The sequence below is a fragment of the Neolamprologus brichardi genome, unplaced genomic scaffold (assembly GCF_056152115.1).
Source record: "Neolamprologus brichardi isolate AB-2024 unplaced genomic scaffold, ASM5615211v1 NODE_ptg000031l+_length_7269946_cov_1, whole genome shotgun sequence".
NCBI classification, from domain to species: Eukaryota; Metazoa; Chordata; class Actinopteri; order Cichliformes; family Cichlidae; genus Neolamprologus; species Neolamprologus brichardi.
In genome coordinates, this window is record NW_028270136.1 from 5,503,646 (window position 1) to 5,527,500 (window position 23,855).

The following is a 23,855-nucleotide window of genomic DNA, read 5'->3' on the forward strand; positions in this document are numbered from 1 at the left end:
CTCAGCTAATACTAAGGTTTGCAGAGGGCTCCTGATTAGTGCACCTCGTTTTGCACCCTCCAGGTTACAGTGACGTGTACTGTTGTTGCAGCCTTGGTAAAAGGCAGTTATCTATATCCTAAATTGCAACTCATGGAAACAAGTCGTCAACTTTTGGTTACAATTTTGTACATCAGTATAATGATACAACTAATCTTTAAAATGGTGTAAAATTAGAAAAATAAAGGGGTCCCATCCATTTTCTTAATTGATTATCTGGCTTGTACTGTTGCAGGGGGGTGGAGCCTATCCCAGCTATCCTCGGGCTAACACACTCTCTCACATTAACACCTATGACAAATGTCGATGCCAGTGAATCTAATAAGCATGTCCCTCGACTGTGACTGTTAACCATAATTCTAAATCCAACATGTTGGAAGTTAGAATAATTACTGTCATTGTTCCATTATTACCAGTTTTTGGAAAACAATTGATCAAGCTCAGGTGGTAGAGCAGTTATTCTTGGGTAGGTACCCTTGGTTAAACTCTGAACTCTGAAGTGTACCTGATGCACTAATGTGTAAGTGTCCTAATATGAGAAAGATGAGCGAATTGAAAAGAGGATGAGTGAACTGAAATGAATCAGTAATTAAGTAGCAGCATGAAATAAACCAAATTAAACAGGAGAAGGAACATCTGCAGCAGAAATTACAAAACCTGATTCTCCTCTGGACGTTTTCAGTGGGAGAAACGTTTCATCATCATCAGGTGACTTCTTCAGTCTCAGCTGACTGAAACCAGCACCACTGGTGAACAATGGGCTGTGGTCAGTTCCTTGATCATTAATTGTAAAACTGACAAAGATCACAAATTGCCACAAACACTGATCAACAACCACTGATCAAAGACCATTGATCAGTGGCCACTGGCCTGTAGGTGTGAACAGACTCCTGGCCTGACGAGTTAGCTGTTCTGAGGCTGTTTGGTTTCTAGTGCAGCGTGGTTTGGGTTTTGTAGACTCCTGATACATAAGAGATCTCTACGGGTTTTTGCTTAGGCAGCAGTTGTCCTTCTCTTCTGGATTGCCTGGAGCTTTCTTTAGGTGCCCTCCCAGCTCTGACAAATATCCACGTTTACTCAGGGCCTTTTGATACGATGTTCTTCTTCTCTGGCTGCTGTGTCTGACTGTTAGCTATTAGCCAGATGGATGATGTGAAATGCACACTTCTTTACATTTTACAAGTAGTTACCCCTTTTATTACTGTAGTCTTGCCTGTGTGAAAGCATATATGAAATAATGTATATTACACACACACACACACACACACACACAGACACACACACACACACACACACACTGATTGATTTCTCTGTGTTTCTGCCTCTTGCTCTCTGCTGACCGTGATAAGTAGGTTGAGCTTCTCTGGGTTAATTACCGTGTTTCAGATGTAACTAATTTGCTGGCTGCAGGCACCACACTATGCTAAATACCCTGCAAACGTGTGGAGGGAAAGAGCATCATTCAGAATAGACATTTTAACATGTTTATTGCTTTACAGATAAGACACTAAGCTCAAGCTGTAACCCATACATTATTTAATGTTTCGCATATGTTCATCTTCATCCAACTAGTGTTTACTGTTGTTGAGCTCACCATGCAGCAGCAAAACTCAAAAGACAAATTGTTACAAATTGTTGTCCATTTTCAAACTCTGTCTTCAGAGCAGAGTGATCCGGGCGTTGGCATCTTTTATGCGGTGAAGCCATTGCAGCGGCGCGTGGTCTGACCAGAGGGCGAATAAGCGTCCCAGAAGGTGATAACGAAGAGAAGAAGAGAATCGACCGCCCACCAGGCACTCCCCGACCGTACTATAACTCCTTTCCCCGTCTGTCAGTGGAGAACGGGCCGCTTAACCCCCCTTACCTGCTGGGTCAAAATGACCCCACACCTTCTGTTTGAGGCATCAGTCTGCAGGATAAAAGGGAGGGAAAGTTAGGGGTGTGGAGCAGCAGCTCTCTACAGAGAGCCCTTTTTATCTCCACAAATGTCACGTGGCATGGCTCCGTCCACTGGACCAGATCTGGAGCACCCTTTTGGGTGAGATCAGTCAAAGTGCTGGTCAGGTCCGCGAACCCAGCCACGAACCTGCGGTAGTAAGCTGCCAGGCCCAAGAACCGCCTCCGTTGCTTTTGGTCTTTAGACGTGGGCAGGATGTGATGGCTGCTGGCCAGTATCTGATACCCCAGATACTGTGCCTCCCTCTGTCCAACTGCACAGTACCTCGGGCTGGCCGTGAGCCCCACCTGCCTCAGGGACTCCAGGACCGCGGCCACCCACTGCACATGCTCCGCCCAGGTGCCACTATGGATTCAATTCAATTCAATTCAATTTTATTTATATAGCGCCAAATCACAACAAAAGTCGCCTCAAGGACAGAGAAAAACCCAACAATCATATGACCCCCTATGAGCAGCACTTTGGCAACAGTGGGAAGGAAAAACTCCCTTTTAACAGGAAGAAACCTCCAGCAGAACCAGGCTCAGGGAGGGGCGGGGCCATCTGCTGTGATTGGTTGGGGTGAGAGAAGGAAGACAGGATAAAGACATGCTGGGGAAGAGAGACAGAGGTTAATAACAGATATGATTCAATGCAGAGAAGTCTGTTAATACATAGTGAGTGAGAAAAGGGATGATAACACCATCCAGGTAGCCAACAGTGTATGAGGTGTGTGGCCGCAGCACCCGGTCCATGAGGCGCTGGAAGGTGGCTGGGGCTCCAAAAAAGTTAAACAAGCTGGTACAAACTGTATGGAGTGGAGAAGACCTGAGTTCTCCTCACTTACTCAGAGCTTCTATGTGACTTCTCAGACTTTTTGTCTGATTTAGAGCTCAACTCAGATAAAATGATTATTGTGGGTAAATTTAACATTGATGTGGATGCTGAAAATGACAACCTCATTACAGTATTTAATCTATAATAATAATAATAATAATAATAATGGATTGGATTTATATAGCGCTTTTCAAGGCACCCAAGGCGCTTTACAATGCCACTATTCATTCACACACTGGTGGAGGCAGCTACAGTTGTAGCCACAGCTGCCCTGCAGACTGACAGAGGCGAGGCTGCCATATCGCGCCATCGGCCCCTCTGGCCAACACCACTATTATTAGACTCAAAATGTAAAAGAACTCATCCACTACTTTAATCTCACTCTGAATCTCCTGGTGACATATGGGTTGGCTGTAGCTTAGAAGGTAGAGCAGGTCATCTACTAATCAGAAGGTCTGTGATTTGATCCCTGGCAAGATACCAACTCCAAGTTGCTCACCGATGCGTCCATCGAAATATGAATTTGTGTGAATGTTAGATAGAAAGCACTTCAGTAGAAAAAGGATAGAAAAGTGTGTGGGAATAAAGTGCTTTGAGTGCTTATGTAAACTAGAAAAGCGCTATATAAGAACCAGTCCATTCACCATTTATATATGGAAACTGAACACTTAACTGTATTCTGTGAAAACCATCTTTTGTCTGATCATTTCCTGATAACAAATTTACAATAATGGATTTCACAGCAGTAAGAAGACATTTCATTAGTGTAGATGTCTTTGTCAGAGTGCTGCACTGTAGGGATATGTCACGGTCGTGGGTCGGTGAACCAGTGTTTTGGTTTTTCTATTATTATTGATCTTTGTTTTCATCTGGGTTTTCACTGCTACTGTGATGTTTCTGTACTCCGTGTCCCCTCTGTGGAGTATCAAGTCTCTGGCCTTGAGCTGGTTGTATTTCCTGTTTTACTTTGAAGGTCCGTGCTGCTGGCAGGAAGGATCTTCAATATATGTTCATTCTTTGTGTGCTTTTGCTAATAGTAAGTTTATTCTTAACTAAGTAACTTTATTTGTTCTTATTCAAGAAGATAAATCAAAATATAAGTTTGTTCAATATGTTAACTGAGAAATGTCTGTTTTAATATCTGGATTTGATCTGTGTACACACGATCCTACCTTTCATATTCATGTCTTAGTCCATTCATGTCCGTCATTATACTCTTAAAGATGGAAAAGAGTGTTAAATGTTGTAAAGGTTAAACACAGATTAATATGTGTTTTTGTTGAATTAATTGCTCAATACTGATCTGAACTGTTAAATAAGTGTTTAGGTTAATAAGTCACTGCTAGTGTGAGTCAAATAATGAATGTAAGGACAGGCCTAACTGGAAACCTGTGTGAAGAAACAGCCTTGAAAGATATTTTGTGTTTGTGTGTGAGGAATGAGGTGACACACAGGACACTCCGATCTCTGATGTCTGACTTTTAAAGTGTAAATAAAAATTGTAGACATTCACTTTTTAACCCTTTTTGAAATGCTAAAGGAAAAAACAACAGTACTGATCTTTAATAGTGCTAATAGCTCTTACTGGTTACTCCAGTCCTTTGGGTGCTACTGCCAACACCTCTAAAACCAACCCAGAAATTCCTGTGCTCCACTTTAGGGTGGAGCTGCTGCTAACGAGCGTGGCTGATGAGACCAATCCTGCGAGGCTACTCAGGACATCCAGTTTCTTATGTGATCATTTTTTGGACACCACTCAGACAGCCAGCGATTTAAGAATGTGGAATTACCATCCCCACCCTAAATGACCACAGCCCCTCCACCCTTATTTATTATATTATATAACTGCTGTTGTATACAGCCCCACAATGTTTCTGTTTCAATGTTTCTTACGTGTACACCGTGTATACAGTTTCACTCACACATATGTATATACATATATATTGCTTTTTATTTTTTATTTTTTTCCCTCGTTGTATATTGTTTCCTCTTCTTACTTTGACACCTTTGTGGTCCAGCTACCTAAAAAGCTCTAAGTCTTAAGGAGAAGGTGCAACTAAACATGTCACTCCTGGTCCAGTTTGGGTTTTGGCAAAGATACACACTGCTTTAATATTGATTTTAATGATCTCAGATTGATGTAACCAGGTGTCGTTATTGCCAACGTGATTACAATTATACGTTGTTTACCCTTAGCCAGCAGCTTCAGTGTTGTCGATTAGAGATGAGGACTGTGGTGGTGTACTAAGCTACTGAAATCCTTAAAGATCAAGTGATTGAATACTATGAATGTTATTTACAGGTTAAGACTTCACTATGACATGAGATATTAACTAAGTTTTCAACACACAGATAAGCTACTGTGTGTTGTAACAGGAACAAGAAGTGATACTCTACTGTAAAGAGCCAACACCAAGTGAGACGCCACTTAAAGATTCAAACTTCTTCCATGCACACTGAAGGACGTGTCCTGGTTGATGATGACTCAAGAGTCCTCACAGTATTACTGCCTACATAGCAAAGTTGGTACAGCCCACACAATGTGGTTTGGTGGCCCAGATATGGTTTGCCAGAGGTGGCCCACACATGGGCCAGCACAAGGCCAGACACACTGCTGACCCTGTGCTGGCCCAGAACAGTTTCAGCTCTGGCCCCAGATGTCAGCCTAATGTGTACCTTAATCAAGCCATGTAATAACAACATGTGCCGGAACATAATAGTGCAAAAGTAACATGACGAAACTGTTCAGACAGTGAACGGACTGATTCTTACACACTGCTTCTTTACTCTCCTGGATTACTCAAAGTGCTCTTGAGGAGCCAGGGGTTGATCCACTCTGGAGTCCCAGATTTAAACCTAGTGGGAGTTTCCCCCCACAGAGGGACAAAGGACCCCCTGATGATCCTCTAATCGCCTGAGCCAAGGTGTGAAACTGGGTGTGGGTCGCAATCAGCCAGAGTTTCGGGTGAGCTCTTCGTGAAACCTGGCCCCACCTTATCATGCGAATTCCTGAGGTTGAGTTGAGTTTGAAGGTTTGAGTTCCCTCCCCAGACGCCTTAACGCCCACTCACATCCTGGGCCATCTAACCTCAGGAAATCACATAATAGGGTGGGGCCAGGTTTCACAATGAGCTCACCTGAAACTCTGGCTGATTGGGACCCACACCCAGTTTCACACCTCAGGTGATTAGAGGATCATCAGGGGGTCCTTTTGTCCCTCTGTGGGGGGAAACTCCCACTAGGTTTAAATCTGGGACTCTCCACCATTTGACCTTAGAACTGAAGAAGCTTCTCGGATGAGAGGTGAAACGTCTTCAAGCAACTTAAAGAAGTCCAGACGCTTTTCTTTGCAAGCTCCTTTGACTAGGTTTTGGATACAGTGATTTTGTGTACACTCACAAACCTGTCAAACCTGCATTTGAAACATTGGCTACCATAGCAGTATAGTATTGCAACATGGCATTTGGGTCTTCTAACTAAAACAGGAAAATAGGAACATAAATAGTGCCATCATTGCCAGACCTGGCCCACATCTGGTTGACATACACCCTGCCATGACATCAGTCAGTCGGAAGTGCCAGCTTGATGCCGGATCCGGGCCAGACCTGTTTTATATGAGCCTGGGCCACATAAACCAAACCACAATCAAGCCAAATGTGGCATGCCATCACAGTGCCATCTATGCCAGGCCTGGCCCACATCTGGATGACATACCACTTACCACGCCAGAAGCCAGCCAGCAGTGCCGGCTTGACACCAGATCCGGGCCAGACCTGTCTGCTCTGTGGGAATAATCCAAGTAGAGCCCTTCTGACTATCCAGGGAACTAGACGGAGAAACAGAGGTGACCGAGCTTTTGTGATCGCTGCAGCCAAACTCTGGAACAGTCTGCCCCTTCACGTTAGGTCGTCGCCAACACTCGACATTTTTAAAACCCGGTTGAAATCACATTTGTACTCTCTAGCTTTCAATTATGACGAGTCTTTTATAGTAATTATTATATATGTTTACTATTTTATCTCTATTATGTACAGCACTTTGGCTCAACCTGTGTTGTTTTTAAGTGTGCTTACAAATACATTTGATTTGATTGTGTGTAGGTCCCAGGATCAACCCTCTGGCTGGTGGGACATAGCAGAGCATTGCAGTCTTTGTGGGAGACCAAAATATGGAGAAGTCCATCCTGTAACTGTTTCAACCATTGCCTCTTCACTCTTACCTTTAGATGAGTCAGACTCCAGCTGGTCTTTCTCTGCCTCTGAGGCCTTATAGTCCTCAGCACGAGGCGCCATCTTCATACTCGAGTCCAAAACTATTTCCAGAGCGCGCTGTGTGCTGTGAAGTTGTGCCATCTAAAAAGTGACTGCTTCAACACTACTGCTCATACCTCTAACCATTTATAATACAGCGGCATTCTAAGAGAGCACACTTAGAGATGGACATCACAAACTCACACATGATCCAACACCAATAGCGGCACACACTTATCATTTCAGCAGCAAGGCACCCAAACAGAAAAAAGTGTGACATTTTGCTGCAAAATGTTGCGCTGCAGGGTGGAAAAGTACACAAAAAACCCCAAAACTATTTTCTGTTGCTTACATTGTATAGGGGCACTTAACCACACCTAAAAAGTAAAAGTACAGCCAAGGGTTAAAGTGAGATTCAGCAGGTCATAAAACCCCAAGATGTGTGCAGGGAAAAGAATCACAACTCACAGACATTTCTAACGTGAACTTCAACAGGTTTTCTTAGTGTACAGGCTGTGATCAGCTGACCTGCTGGTCTGTGTGGATTTATGCAACTGAATTCAACAAGAACAGTCAGCAGATTCACAAGTGTGTAACTTGTGCAGTAGTCAGCAGTCCTACATATTTGTTTAATATGTGCGTTGAAGGACATGTCCTGGTCAAAAATGACTCCAAGGTTCCTCACAGTGTTACTGGAGGCCAAGGTAATGCCATCCAGAGTAAGAATCTGGTTAGATACCATATTTCTAAGCTTTTCAGGGCCGAGTACAATGACCTCAGTTTGATCTGAATTAAGAAGCAGAAAGTTAGTGGCCATCCAGGTCTTTATGTCTTTAAGACATTCCTGCAGTTTAACTAATTGGTGTGTGTTATCTGGCTTCATGGACAGATAGAGCTGGGTGTCATCTGCATAGCAGTGTAAATGTATGCTATGTCTTTTTTTTCTTCCAAATCAGGCAACAAAGCATGTATCTCATTTACAGTGACATAGTTTTTTCCCTTCCTTCCTCTCCCCCTCCTTTTTACATAAAATATAATTACCATTATATAAACAATCATATATCTATGTCTACATACACATTTATATACCTAAATAAGTATATACAAAGGAGGGGGAGAGGGAAAAAAACCCCAAAACAACCCCCACTCCCAAAAAAACAAACAAACAAACAAAACAAAAAAAAACAATACACCTGCCCAGACCAATGTGTATAATCTTGGAGCAGATATGGGAGGAGGCCATCCCTCCCAGGTTTACTTATTAAAGTAATCTATAAAGGGCTGCCAAATTAGGTAAAACTGTTTAACATGATCTCTCAATGAAAACTTAATTTTCTCCAACTGTAAATGATACATTGTGTGTCTTAACAAAGAAGAATGAGATGGGGGGAGTTTATTTTTCCAATTTAGAAGTATAAGTCGTCTTGCAAGCAATGTTATAAAACTCAGAGCACAAATTTGTTTATTATTTAAGTCTTTAACTGTAGCTACACCAAATAGTGCCATTACTGGGTCTGGGGGGAGCTGTTTTTTAAAAATATCAGACAAAGTTTTAAATATTTTAGACCAGTAGGTGGCGATATGTCCAAAACATATGTGACAATGAGGCAGAATTCTGGCCACATCGATCACATCTTGAGTCAGCCTCTGGAAACATCCTTGAAACCTTCAATTTAGACAGATGGAGCCTATGCAGGACCTTAAATTGTAGTAGTGCCTGCAGCAGACAGAAGTGGAGTGAACCAGTCCATTGATCTTCAGTGATGTTAGTAGCCAGTTCTTCACTCCAATCATGTGCTATGTCTTCTAAAGATGCTGCCTAAGGGAAACAGAACTATCCATTTATTTTACTTTTCAAAAGGTTTTGTATCTTAATGACCTTGTAGTACCATATCACCCTATTAGAGCACTTCGCTCTCGCTCTGCAGGCCTACTTGTTGATCCTAGAGTATTTAAAAGTAGAATGGGAGGCAGAGCCTTCAGTTTTCAGGCCCCTCTTCTGTGGAACCAGCTTCCAGTTTGGATTCAGGAGACAGACACTATCTCTACTTTCAAGATTAGGCTTCAAACTTTCTGTCAGGTTTATATTATTGGATTGTCATTTATGCTTAGAGATATTTACTCATATATGCTTAGAGATTTATAATCAATTGCATATTGATAGAGGTTTGATCCTTAGCAGTCTGTAAAGACTCTCTGTGCCTTCCAGATCACTCTGGCATACACACTCACATCCTGGGGTCAGGAGAAGAGGTCGTACCTTCTTTTATTGTTTTATGGTAAAGCAAACACAAGTATATCTGTTTTAGTCCAAGTGCCTTTTGTTTAGATGAACTGCTGGACCTCCAGGCCAGCAGATTCTGGGAAGTCCTTTATGGGGTCACATCTTGACCCCCCCCCCCCACACACACACACGGTACCCTTTGTTCACATGTACGCCTATTTAAGATATATGTTAATGAACCTATGCATATTCATGTAACCACAATAAAAGGAGTGCTACAGGGAACCTGGCTGAGAGTCTGACGGAGGTCAAGTGGGCGGAGCGACATCTGGCTCCAGTCAGGTCTCCCTCATGCATGAGTAACACAAAGATTTTGGCGACTTATGTCTTGCTTTTGCTGTGTAGTAAAATTGTCTCGTTCCAGTGGTCTGTGTTAGACGGACCCCTCACTTTGCTTTTTGCTAAAGCATATAGTAGGACTGGATGTGTGATTGTTGGGGATTTCTCTGTTGTCTTTGTATTATTGTAGAGTCTTTACTTTACAATATAAGGAGGAAACTATTGTGATTTGATACTATTTAAATAAAATTGAACTGAATTATATTGAATTTAATTAAATTGAGTTGGTCCTCTGAAGTAAAAACCATGTCTCTTTTCTCATACAGGCTAACCAGGACTTACCAGCTCCCCCAGACCCGTCCATGGCCCAGGCGTTCCCATCAGCCCCATTTGCTCCCACACCCCAGACCATTCCAGCTGACTTTACAGCTTCACATGCCGATCCACATCAACACCCACACCAGAACCCAGCAGCACCACAGGACTACACTGGGGTCCAGGGGTCCATCAGTGACTGTCCACTCCATATGTACCAGTCCTCCCAGAACCACAATGAGCACAGTGGATCAGACTCTGTCAGTCAGACAGTAACTGGCACAGCCACAGTAAGTCTTCAGAGAAGGTGTTTGTTCATGTGACCAAGTGGTCGGCGGGGTTATAAAAGATATATATACTGTATATACTATACTGCACGGTGGACGCAACTCAAACGCGTCTCTCCACCACGGCTGGAGTAAAGAAAAGAGAAACAGCCGCGCTGTAGCGGGCCGCAGAAGTATTACTACTAGTTACCTACTTCTGAGAGAAATCAGAGGTCATTAGGAAGCCTGCCTGTAGCAGTCACACGACCCGATCGTCTCGGTAAAGTAAACAATAGGCCAGCATTTACTGCTGTGTTGCGCCAGGAGCTCAGGAAGAATGAACCAACAAAAGAAACGCTTCCCTTTATACAGACAGACACCTGTAATCAATATGCAGGTGGGTTCCTGATCACCCCAGTCACATGATACAAGGAGCGAGTGCAGCGGAAAGAGAGAGAGAGAAGGTGAAGCGAGCAAGAAAAGAACCAGAGAGAGAGAAATGCACGTGCTGGGCAAGTTACTTTGGAAAAGTAATTAATTATAGTTACTAGTTACTTCTTCAAAAAAGTAACCGAGTTAGTAACTGAGTTACAAGATTCTAAAAGTAATTCATTACTTGAAAAGTAACTATTGCCCAGAGGGTTAAAAAAAAGTTTAACCCTCTGGGGTCCAGAGTATAATTGCCCATTTTAACTACTTTTGATGTTTCCTCCACATTTCACCTTTAAAAACTATTTTCTTTGCCTTGTTTGGTCTCATTCTCATCAGCACAACCTCACGTGTCTGAATTTACAGTTATGTTTTCATTTTGACAAACTGTATTAACACAATTGATCTAAAATCAGACAAAAAACATAAAATCAGAGTAGAAAAAATTATATTTTTTACTGTAACAACCACAAACATGTTTAATGATCATATTTCATAACTTTAAATGCAAATATAAGTTGTCAAGTTTAAAATCATATGCACAAGTTTTGCAAACAACAAAGTTATTTGCAGCCATTTACCTTTTACCCTCTTTTTTAATAACTACAACTATTTACAGAACAATCAGCTGTTCTTCAATAAGATGCCACAAATTATTTGTGCCACTCCAAATATTTCTGTCCACTATAAAGGAAACATCACAGCCTGATACCTGCAGGTCTGACAGCAGCAGGTGTGTCACTGCTGTTTCTACCTGGAGACAGCAGTCGCCTCATTGTTCTGACACACAACACAAAACTATCCACAACACTACACACTAACTACACACTAACTACAGAAGACAACACATTAACTACACACTCCAAACACGCTAAACGTCACAAATCTCTCACATCTCAAAACTCGCTCTCTCTCTCTTCCTAAACATCCAGATGTCATGTTGCCATATCATTTTTGATTGGTGGACATGGTACACTTTTCCACCAACACGAAAAGGGAGTTTTTTGTTTTGTTTATTTTTTGCTCATAAGCAGAGAGGTCTCGCTGCGCTGTCCTTAGACAGTAAAAGTGACGAAACTATTGAGGAAAAAACGCTGCGTATATCTTGTTTATCATGACTCTGGTTTTACGTGGCCTATCAACACAATTTACTGTAAAAACTGGCATATATCACCTTGTTGCTTTGTCATCTTAAAGTGGTCATGTGATTGGGTTACCACGACTACTTTATTCTTTCTCAGTCAAACAGCAGCACTCATTTTGGCCCCTTAGCTCCAGGTGTTGTGCCAAAAAGTGATCACCGTCCGCGGGAGCGCGCAGCTGCTTAAAGCCGTAGCGCCCAGATTACTTACGTAGACAGCTACCGTGCAAATGATATATGATGCGGTAAGCTGAACATTAATTAGATTACTCGTTACGAGTAACGCCGTTAGTAATGCCATTACAAGTAATGCCATTACTTGTAATGCCATTACTTGTAATGGCGTTATTCCCATCACTGGAAATTACTTTGCAACCCTTTTCGTTTTGTAAAACTGTAGCAGCACGTGTAAAGCAGACACTTGCGAGTGCACGGGTGCTTCTTTGTGTGCCCGGCTGCCAAGTTCTAAGCATGCAAAATTTAATTGAATGAATGAATTTGCTCGGATTATTTTTTTGTTAAGACTTAAATATAATCCCATAGCTGCACCTCAGGTCTCAAATCATCTTGTAAACCTTTGCTTTCACTCTTGCTCTATCCTTTAGTCACACATCACCCCTGACATTTGTCTCCACCCACTCCACCCTGCCTGTCATGATCCTGGGCCATGTTGGCCCAGTATTCTTAGTTTTTGTGTTTCTTGTTCTTTATTTATGCCCTGGTTTCTAGATTGCTCTGTTAAGTTGTTCCTTGACTTCCCCTTGTGACTTTTACCTCCTGTGTGCCCCTCTGTGTATCTGTGAGCCCTCGTCTCCCCTCCTTGTGTTTCATTCAATGTTTTCCCCAGCCCGTTATGTCTGTGCCCTCTCTCTCTCCTCCTATCTGAACCTCTGTGTACTTCCTGTTTTACTTTGACAGTCTCCCGTCAGTATGCGTCATGTTGCGTTCACTCCCGCCGTGTCTCGTTACGATTATCTGTGTCAGCTGTGTTCCCCGTGTGCTCCCAGTTCCCTCGTTGACCCTCTGTGTATTTATGTCCGCGTCTCCCTCATCCATGGCCGTGTGTTTCTCCGTATAATATGTTATAGTTTCCAGTTTAGTTCGTATGGTTTTTCTCTCCAGCAATAAAGCTGTGTTTTGAGTTCACTCCTGCCTCCGTGAGCTTGCGTTTGGGTCCTCATCTACCTCCACACAGCCAGTTCATGACACTGCCTGAACTCTTTTCTTTACCTCTCTTGTGCGCTGTTCTTGGCTTTGGATGGTTGGTATATCTGTTCTCCTTGCATGTTGACCCTCAGACCTGTCTCCCTCTCATTCCCTCACACACATCTATTATGTCTTCTTTCCAGTGCATACCTCCACCTCCCCATAATACCATATCACCCCAACAGAGCACTTTGCTATCAAACTGCTGGCTTACGTGTAGTTCCTAAGATAATTAAAAGATTGGATTCGGGATGCAGACACCCTCTGTATACTTTTAAGATTAGATTTAAAACTTTTATTTTTAAAGCATATATTTAGGGCTAGACCAGATGACCCTAAATTCCCCCTTAATTTTATTGCAAAAGGCCTGGGCTGCTGGGGGCTTCCCATAATGCACTTTGTCACTCACCTTTTTTCCCCACCCACTATGTGTGTGGCTGTAGCTCAGGTGGCAGAGCAGGTCAGCCACTAATCAGAAGGTCGGTGGTCCGATCCCAGGCTGCCTCCTGGCTACATGGAGTCAGTAGTATCGCTCAGTAGTGTCCTTTTAGCAAGATGCTAACCCCCCTGGGCCCGGTGGCACCAGTGTCCGGCAGTCTCGCCTCTGTCAGTGCGCCCCAGGGCAGCTGTGGCTACAATGTAGCTGCCATCACCAGTGTGTGGATGCGTGGATGACTGGATGTAGTGTGAAGCGCTTTGGGGTCCTTAGTGACTGAGTAAAGCGCTATACAAATGCAGGCAATATGTGTTTATACACCACCCTGCATTTAATCATTACTTATTATTAACCTCTGGTTCGCTTCCACATTGTGTCTTTTAGCTTACCTTCCTTGTCAAGGCACGTTACAAAATGTTAGAGCAAACACACACACATTCTTGTTTTTTAAATGATTGCATTGCTAGCAACAGCATTTCTTCCAGGATGACAGTTATTCCATGCAGAGGACAGGAAGGCTCACTGAGTGATCTGATTAGGGTAAAAGTGAGAAACACAGACGATACAGATCGTTGTGCCAAAGTGAAAGAGACTTTTGAAACAGCAAAACTGGTCGTTGTTCTCATACTATTTGTATATGCATCAAAAACAGCAAACAAGGGCATGAATTGTGTTTAACTCCCTCTTCATGAAAAAAGGTTAGTTTTTAGTGTTGATACTGTAAATTATAATTTTTTTATCATTTTAAAAATGTACATTTATAGTTGCTCAGTAGTGTCCTTTTATTTATATTTTTCAGCAAACAGAAGATCAAACAGACAGTTGTCCATCCACAGAGTTGGTACCTGAAAGCACACACAACAAGGCCCAACCAAAGAGACTTCATGTCTCCAACATCCCCTTCAGGTTCAGAGACCCAGACCTCAGGCAAATGTTTGGGGTAAGTATGGTGTGATGTAATTATCCTCGAAAATTTGAGCTGCCCAAAGTTTTCAACATTTTTTAAACTCCCAAACGTTGATTCTGTTCATCTGGACGTTTTCAGTGGAAGAAACGTTTCGTCACTCATCCAGGTGACTTCTTCAGTCTCAGCTGACTGCAGGTTTCCCCAATCTTATGTCCACACTAACATACTTTTGTTTGAAAACACTCTTTTTCAATCTTTCTCAATCTTTTTCTCTCTGTTTTGGCTTTCCGTCCACACTGAGACAACGTTTTTGGTCGAGGAAAATGCAGTGTTTTGAAAACACTCTCCAAAGTGGATACATTTGAAAACGCTGTTTTTGTGTCGCAGTGTGAAAACGCTACGTCCAGATGAACAGAATCAATTTTTGGGGATTTACTTACCTGGATGATTGAGCACGCATCAAGACATTTTTTTAAACCATTATCTTTTTGTGAGTAACAAAAAAAAACACATAATCAACCCAGTAATTGGCCAGTTACTGCATTACCACTAAACATCTGCCAGTCAAGCTGAAAAATGTCATAACTGGGTGGATGTTAGGAGGTAATATGTTTGCAAAACAGGAAAGTCAAAAAAGCTGTAAATTTTTTATTTCATAATTTAATTAAAAAAAGGTTAAACACAGACAGAGACACACACACTCAGAATTTCTTTTATATTTTTTCACAGCAATTTGGCAAAATTTTAGACGTGGAAATCATCTTCAACGAACGCGGTTCTAAGGTACATACATTTTTGTTCATCTTTAGGTAATAAGCATCAATAATCTCTGCTTCAAAATAATCCTCTTAGCTTTCTCAGCTTGGAAGAACCTGGATATAAATGGATTGTACTTCCCCAACAATGATAGTAATAGCCATGTCTGGCAAAGTTAGTTTGACATCAAATTAAATCCTTGTGAAAATGTCAAATTAGTCTTGTGAAATCACAGTGAGTGGGAGCCAGTGTGGCCTTTACATGAATAAAATGTGAATTTTCAGAATTTACTGCTGAGTGCTACATATAAGAAAAGACCTTACTTGATTGCCCCACTTTTCTAAAGTCTTGTGGACGAGCTCTCTGGGGATAAAACTGATTCTGCTGATTCTAATTTTATGTACATTTAATAAGACAAGAAACACAAAACGAAACATCGAAAGAATTGCTACTGATTCAATGCAATCGACTATCATGTGCATCTGAATGTTTTTTCATTATTTAAATCACAACTTTATATTCTATATCCATTCGGCACAAAGTGAATTATTTTAAGCCCTTTTAATTTTTAATTTTAATATTTATGGTGTAAGCTTGTAAACATCACAAATCCAGTACATGCAATTATTAGTATATTTGTTAAGACCAATAAAAAACAACGTATTTACAACAGAGAAATATGTAACTGAAATATGTTCACTTATACACTCAATACTTGGTCTTATGAAGATGATCAGTGTTGTTGAAATTCAAGCCTCAGCAGTGGCCTTCAGTTCTTCTTATTTGTCGATTGGATGTCTCTTATCTTGTTCTTGACAATATCCCTGTAGATTCTCAAGCACAGTAACAACATGGTCAAGAAACCATTTGGTAGTAAAAACTCAAGTCCTGCTGGAAAAGGAAATTTATATCTTCATTAAAGTTGTCAGCAGATGTAAGTAAGGCAGGTTCTAAAATACCCAAACAAACAAGCACAGTAAAATATCTGCAGTCAGTTATACACCACCTTATTGACCTTAACCTTGGAGTCACAATAGATCAATACTGGTATATCAAAATATCCTCCTTTATTTGCACTGGGTCAGATTATTATACTTCCTTTTAAAGAGGAAGATCAGTGAGATTTAATAGATTCTATGCCATTCTCTGTCTTTTGTGTCTTTTTTCTGGTATTGTATTACTTTTGTATGACTATTGCAATGCAAAAATAAATTTTCCCTCCAGCATTTTGATATGACTTACTCAGCTATTCATTATAAACCAAACCTACATCAATTGAAGCATTGTAGATGACACCATATTCTTCCTCTAATAAACCCAGTTCCAAAATACTGGGACACTGAGTAAAATGTAAATAAAAACAGAATGCAATGTTTTTCAAATGTCATTGAATCATGTTTTATTTACAATAGAACATAGAACACATGTAAATATTTTCAAACTAACAAAAAAGAGAATCTCGACAAATATCTCATTGTTTCCTGGCTGCCTGTGATCTTTGAGTCCTCGGGCAGCACTGCATGATTATGTCATGGAAATCACTGCATGGGCTCAGGAACACTTCCAGAAATCACTGTGCGTAAACACAATTTATTGTGCAAGTAAAAACTGTCATGCAAAGAAGAAGCCAGTAAGTGAGCGTGATCCAGAAAGGCTGCTGTCATCTCTGCACGGTTTAAAATCAACTGAGGCAAAGTGTTCGGTGGGCAGACAAATCTAAATGAAGAGAGGAAGCTGCACAGTGGTCAGACTTTGACATATGTTGATGCCATTGAATTCAAATTAAAAGTCAGACAATACTTTTATTTAAAATGTTTTCTCAGTTTAAACGTTTGACATGTTTGCTGTGTTCTGTTATGAATAAATATTACACAACGTCATTTTTGGAGTTTGGTTTGTAGAAATAGGATATTGCATCATTGACAGTGCTCCTATTGACTGAAGCTGTTCTTTATTATGTTATATTTACCAAATAATATGCATGTTGTTCTTGTTTCTTTCCGTTCTGCACACAGGGTTTTGGTTTTGTAACATTCGAGCATTGCGTGGATGCAGACAGGGCAAAAGAGAAATTACACGGCACCGTGGTAGAAGGTCGTAAAATAGAGGTGCATCTTCTCAAGTATTTCTTTCTTCTGGATTTCTTCCTTCTCACTGTCACCCTTTTTGTGTTTGTCTCGATATACCTGTTGGTCTATTTATCTGGGTGTGTTTGTGTCTAAGCATTCAGCAATCTATCCCACTTATCTCTTTGCCATATTTCTAAAGATACAAACTAGTTAGGTCATCCAAGCCTTATCATTCCCTTTAATTTAACCTACATACATACATACATACTACGTACATGAGTATTTAGAAATGGCCTAACAGTCTGCAGTCTATGAACTAACCTCAGCTAACGCCAGCTAACAATGTTAGCTCGGTGGTGAGTAGCAGAATCAGAATCAGAATCAGAATACTTTATTGATCCCTGGGGGAAATAATTTTTTTGTCACAGTGCTCCATTATAAACCAACATTAACAAGACAGACAATATGCTAACTAAGAATAGTACAATATATACATATACACACATATATATATATATATATATATATATATATATATATATATATATATATATTGTACTATTACTATACTATACTATAGGCATCTCCGAAAACATTAGAGCACTTTTGCAAATATGTGATGTCTTGATGAATCAAGCAGGTATTTGAAGTTTACACAGAAACATTCTCGCATAAAAATATCTTTAAAGTTTATTTTATGACCCAGACAGAGTAACATTTCAAACTCTGCCACTCTGTGTTCCTCCGCCATTGCCTTGTTTGAGTTTTGGACGAAATGCATTCTGGGATATTGCATTTTGTCATTGCAAGCTGATTGGAGACCAAAACAGCCAATCAGATTTTTTTGCACCCAATTCTGTGATTGGCTGGTTTTGTGGCACAAATATAACGGTGTACAGAAAGAGTTGAGCGCGCACGGGTAGAAATGTTGAGAGCGCGAGCAACACATTGCGAAGAAGCGCAAATGAAAAATCTGAGCGAGAGGGGCTGCTGTTGTGTGTGTGTGTGGATAATAGCAAACACTGAAATACATATTTTGCACGCAGCAATGAATTTTGTTCACTTAAATTTAGCTTTTCTTTGCTCAAAATAAATTTCTCCTCAAAATGCAACACCTGCACCTGCAAACTTTTTTTTACATGCACTCAATTTTTTTTTACGTGCGCTCAGAATAGTGGCACAAAAATAACGCCATAATTATATAAAGGTATAACACCTAATGAAGCTCTGTCTCTTTACCTGCTGTAGGTCAACAATGCAACAGCCCGTGTAATGACAACTAAGAAGACTGTCAGCCCATATGCAAACGGTATGGCTTATGGAACTTTTAATTGGTTTACAAAATTAATCGATTGCAATGGGGATTTAATGTGGCTTTTTGGATAATGTTGTGATGAAAATGTCCCTTTGATGTCAAATATTTCTTACCCTAAAGACAACTGAAACATAGTCACACACAAAGGAGCTCCTAGTATTTATTTTCAGTATGGGGTTTGGGGAGGGGTAAAGCATTTGAGCATGAATAATTGCAAGGTAAAACAACTAATAAACAAATATGTATTTGTGAAGCTAGACCCTTTACACATGTACAAGACACGGACGTGGTGACAGCACTTCTTTATTCTGACATTCGGTTTACTGTGGTTTTACAATGGGGCACAGACACTCCCGCTCCTCTGTCACGTCCACTCTCCTTCCTCTCCGACTGTCACTGTCAACATATAAAGAGTCATAATCACATTCACATCCCAGCACACCTGTTCACCCCGCCCCTGCACCGCCCCGGGAGCTCGCTCCATCACCCCTTCTCTGCAGCCGGCCAGAGACCACACCCACGCCACACATCCCCACCGCCAGACTGAGGCCAGGGCTCCGAACAAGCCGAACAGAAGCGTAACGAATTGGTACAACCTGTACGGAGTGGAGAAGGCCGTTTTTTTCCTTGGACTCTGCAGACAAGGGAATCTGCCAGTAGTGCTTGGTTAAATCCAGTGTGGTGAAAAAGCGAGCGGTGCCCAACCGGTCCAGGAGCTCGTCGACCCGGGGCATGGGATAAGCATCAAAACGTGACACCGAACCGTACAGACCCATCCTTCTTCACCACAAGAACAATGGGGCTAAACCAAGTGCTGTGCAACTCTTCTATTACCCCCAACCTCAGCATTTCCTTCAATTCCCAGTGAACAATTTGTCTTTTATGTTCCAGCAGCCTGGACGGCCGTGAACGCACCGTCACGCCAGGCTGCATCTCAAAATGGTGCTCTATGAGAGAAGTACGGCTGGGTGGAGACAGAAAGTGAAACTAAGCAGAGTGTTTGATCAAAGCTTAAAGTGTGCGTGACGTCTAGAGGAAGTATATATATATCAGGCTGGCTGCTGCTGCTTCAGACCTGAGCTGGTGTCTCTGTCTGCTCAGTCTCCATTCCCAGGAATGCAAAATAAAGATCATTTTTTGAGTTTGACCACTTTGAGCCGTGAGTTTTTCTTTGCCGTTAAAAGAATACAAAGAACTGAGTTTAATACTGGGTACGAATTTCGTTAGTGCGAGTGTTGCGGCTCACTCGGTACAGCCTATCGTTTCTCAATTGAAAGTGTGAGTAAGTCAGCGCGGCCGCAGGGTGCTCCCACTGACCATCAATTTCCATCACTTGGTCATAGGCTGAGCGTAGGGTGTCGTCCCGAGACTGCTCGAGATGGAAATCTCACCTGGGGCACGCTACCGGAGGCGGAGGGTCTTCTGTGGAGGACCCCGCTGCCCCCCCCCCCCCCCCCCCGCATACTGCCCCAATAAACTATGGAACCCCAGCCGCTCTGTGCCCAAAATCAGGGGATGCGACTGGCGCGGGCTAACCGCTGCCTTCACTCTATGCTTTTTGCCCTTAAATTTTAACACCAGTGACACCACGGGATATCGGTGAATGTCCCCGTGCACACATTTAACCTCCACCCAATCGGCCTCCAACAATGCCCCGGGGCGAAACAAACTTTGGTGGATCTGCGTGCAGCCTGTGTCCACCAAAGCATGGCCTATACCCCCTTGGCACATTACCGGTACGCGGTACGTCCCTCCCGGACCGGGGGCAGGCGCTGGAGCGCCAGTAACACGGAACACCTGCCCCACCTCCATGAGCGGACACTCCCGGCGCAGGTGCCCCGCCCGCCCACACTTCCAGCAGTCCGGCCTCCGGTCTGTGCGGCTCCCGGTGGCTCTGGGGCAACACCGGCTGCTGCTGGGGATCCGGCTGAAAGCAGAGGCCGGAACGGGTTCCTGGGGCTCCACCCCGCTGCAGGCTCCGTCCCAATAGGGCCGCCATCCCTCCTCTGTTTCTCCACCACCGGCGGCCTGGGCATCGGAACATGGCCGCACCGTGGCTCCTCTCGGGTGGGTCCCGGGTTGGCCACCCGATAGTCCTCCGCCAGCATAACCGCTGCTGTCAGATCCGCCGGGCGGTGGCAGCGGACTCAACGAGCCGTCACCTCCGGCAGGCCCCCCACGAATTGCTAGAGGACGACCAGATTGAGCAGCTGAGCCTCCCCTGCCGAGGGGCCTGGCTGCAGCCACCTCGCTGCCGCATCCTCCAGCTGTCGAACCCACGCAAACGGCCGTTCACCTCCCGTCATCCTGCTGGCTTGGAATTGACGGCGGTAGTCCTCCAGGGAGAGGCCCAAGCGGTTCAGTACCGCCCAACACATGTCCTCAGCGCCGCCGTCGGAGCCTTGCCCGATAGAAGTGGCAGCAGCCGAGCGGTCCATACTTCCTCCGGCCAGTGGCAGGCCAACGCCGTGGCCTGGAAAGTCTCAATAAACACCAGCGGGTCCTCCCCCTCCCTTATCCGGTGCAATGTCACTGACAGCGGAGGGGGGGGGGGGCGTATTCCCAAACAGCTGCTCCGTTTGCTGGCGCAGCAACGCCAACTGCTGGTCCTGCATCGCAGGAGTCGCGGGAGTCGCTGGAGTCGCGGGAGTCGCAGGAGTCGCGGGAGTCGCAGGAGTCGCAGGAGTCGCCATCGCCGCCATCGCCGCCATCGCCGCCGTCTCCATCATAATCTGGCCCAGTATCTGCAGCGGTTGGGCGTGTGGCTGGGCAGGTGGATCGAGCTGGGGATGGGACATCGCGCCAGGGTTTCGGTACCAGTGTGAAGTTGGACCCTTTACACATGTACAAGACACGGACGTGGTGACAGCACTTCTTTATTCTGACATTCGGTTTACTGTGGTTTTACAATGGGACACAGACACTCCCACTCCGCTGTCATGTCCGCACCCACGCCACAGCATTAAAAGTGTTTGATGTCCTTCAGCCTGACGTACTGTGGTTTGTCGGTGAGGTAGTTTGAGATCCAAGCGACCAGGCAGGGGTCCACCTGCATCCTGTTGACTTTCTCCTGGAGCAGACAGGGCTGGATTGTATTGAAGGCACTGGAAAAGTCAAGAAACAGGATCCTGACCGTGCCTTTTGCCTTGTCCAGGTGTGAGTGGGCTCTGTGCAGGAGGTACAGGATGGCATCCTCCACTCCAACATCTGCCTTGTAGGTGAACTGTAGTGGGTCCTGGGCATGTTGTACATGTGGTCGGAGGAGGTTGAGGAAGAGCCGCTCTAGAGTCTTCATAAGATGTGACGTCAGTGCCACCGGTCGGAAGTCATTCAGCTCATTCATCCTAGGACACACCTTGTCTGGGCCTGCTGCCTTCCTGGGGCGAAGCTTCCTCAGTTGTCTCCTGACCTGATCCACTGTGACACTGGGAGTGGATTGGAAGAGGGGGAGGGAGGCTGAGAACAAAGAAGCTACTTGTGGCAAGGACCCGACACACACAGGGTTTGACACACTTTAAACTGAGTTTATTTTGCTTGTTCAGCAGCTTTTGGGTTACGACACAGACTCAGAGAGCAGCTCCATTCGCACTCACACTCGCTCCCCACACGTATCCGCCGTCACTATAAATAGGGGAAGAGAAAGAGTCATCAGTCACAGCACGTACACCTGTCTCCTCTGGCACCTCGAGGCCCTAATTTAATTTATTAATGTTAGTTCTTTTTCTAACTTGTAGTTCTAAATTGGAAGGTTATTGTGATTTTGAAATATAAAAATTAAATTATATTCTATTATTTTTTAATCGCTCAAAATAAGCGTCACACTCGCGGAAGCCAGTGTACCCGCCGAAACACCGTACATTTATCGAGACTTTCAACCCCAAGTAGGCCAATTATGGATCTTCGGATCCACATTATGTCAGCAGCTGTTCTCCTCCATGAACTATGGTAACAACAAACACCGCTCACGCCTCACAGATGACAGCTTACAGTCCTGCGTAAATATGAAAGCCCCGATCTGCAGACGCTGTGAGCAGAGGTTCAGGAGCAGAAGTCTCATTGTAAACATATCACAGCAGACCCGACGATGTTTGCATGAACACACTTTTCAGCATCTCTTTATTGACCAATTTTCACACACGGTTGCTGTACGCACACAGCCGGCTGTAGCTTTTCAGCTCACAGCCCGACACACGACAACACAACAACATATATAGCACAGACGTTAAGGTGGCGAGGCGTGATTGCAGGTCCTGCTCAGGTGAGTCCGCCTCCCCTGCAGCGGCGCTGCAGACCACGCCCCGCCACACACATTAACCAGGTAAAATACATATTTAGACAGAATTTTGCAAATATCTATTTTTCATTTTTTTTAGCAGCATAGTGCTTTTTTTCAGTTACTTTTTTAAAAGTTAGGTGAAGGCTTCAAAAGCACAAAGGCGATATAAGGGGGGCGACTCACAGCAGTTTTTGTTTGCTGGATCATTTTAGTTCAGCGTCTTTCCTTTTGTTATATTTCTTTAAGAGTTCAAAATGTGTTAATTACATAAATAAAATGTAATTTTTTCTGTAGCACTTCATGGATTTCATAAGCAACACACCTTAGTTGTTCACACAAAGCCTGAAGGTAAAAAACAATATAAACAGTGTTATCTTCATTTTAGATGTCAAAAAGTATTTGCGGCTCCCAGAGTTTTCTTTTGCGTGGAAACCGGGTCCAAATGGCTCTTTGGGTGTTAAAGGTCGCAGACCCCTGATCTATGGACTCCATAATTTGGCCCACACCCCAAAAAGTGGAAAGTTGAGTGGATAATGGAAAATTACCATGCAATTATGCAGTATATAAAAATAACATTTACTGTACTTAAAAAGTAGTTTTAATCACTTCCACTTAAAATTACTTACTAATTACTTTAAATTAGTTACACTGTGCTTAAACTTACTTCACTGTAAAATACCCAGAAGTCAGTAAAGGCACTCCATAATATGTGCCACACCCCGAAAAGCACAGAGTACTTTGATGTAAGATGGCGAAATATAGTTAGGTTTTTTTAATGACTTACATAGTACTTAAATTTACTTATAGTGTATTAATTTCATTCTTTCATTGTTTTAATTATTTACAGGTAAATATTAGTTACATTGTAAAGATAAAATATGTTGAAATTACATGCAATTACAAGGTACTTAGATTGTCTAAAAGAGACCAATGTAAAAAGATTCTAAAAGGATAAAAATTTAATAACTCAAATGGTCTAAACTCTCAGAGGGAGCTGGACATGTACTTAGTGTATTGTTGTGATTTTATTTATTTATTTGGTTTCATGTGACAGTGTGGGACTTCTTTAGATAGCTGCAGTTCACTCTCTGTTCTACACAGCAACTTCTGACAT

The 23,855-nt window shown here is 43.0% G+C and overlaps 1 protein-coding gene across 4 annotated transcripts in view; it reads left to right on the top strand.

The window, feature by feature from the left end:
• rbfox1 (RNA binding fox-1 homolog 1) overlaps positions 1-23,855 on the top strand; it is a 105,461-nt gene that overhangs the window by 15,136 nt on the left and 66,470 nt on the right. For 3 of the 4 annotated variants that reach the window (XM_006807497.3, XM_006807499.3, XM_035915183.2), the window contains exons 2-6: positions 9,952-10,230; positions 14,218-14,358; positions 15,055-15,108; positions 17,097-17,189; positions 18,399-18,459. In XM_006807497.3, coding sequence (XP_006807560.2) covers positions 9,952-10,230; positions 14,218-14,358; positions 15,055-15,108; positions 17,097-17,189; positions 18,399-18,459 — 628 coding nt within the window. The remainder of the gene's footprint in view (positions 1-9,951; positions 10,231-14,217; positions 14,359-15,054; positions 15,109-17,096; positions 17,190-18,398; positions 18,460-23,855) is intronic. The other variant, XM_006807498.3, reaches the window with a different exon arrangement.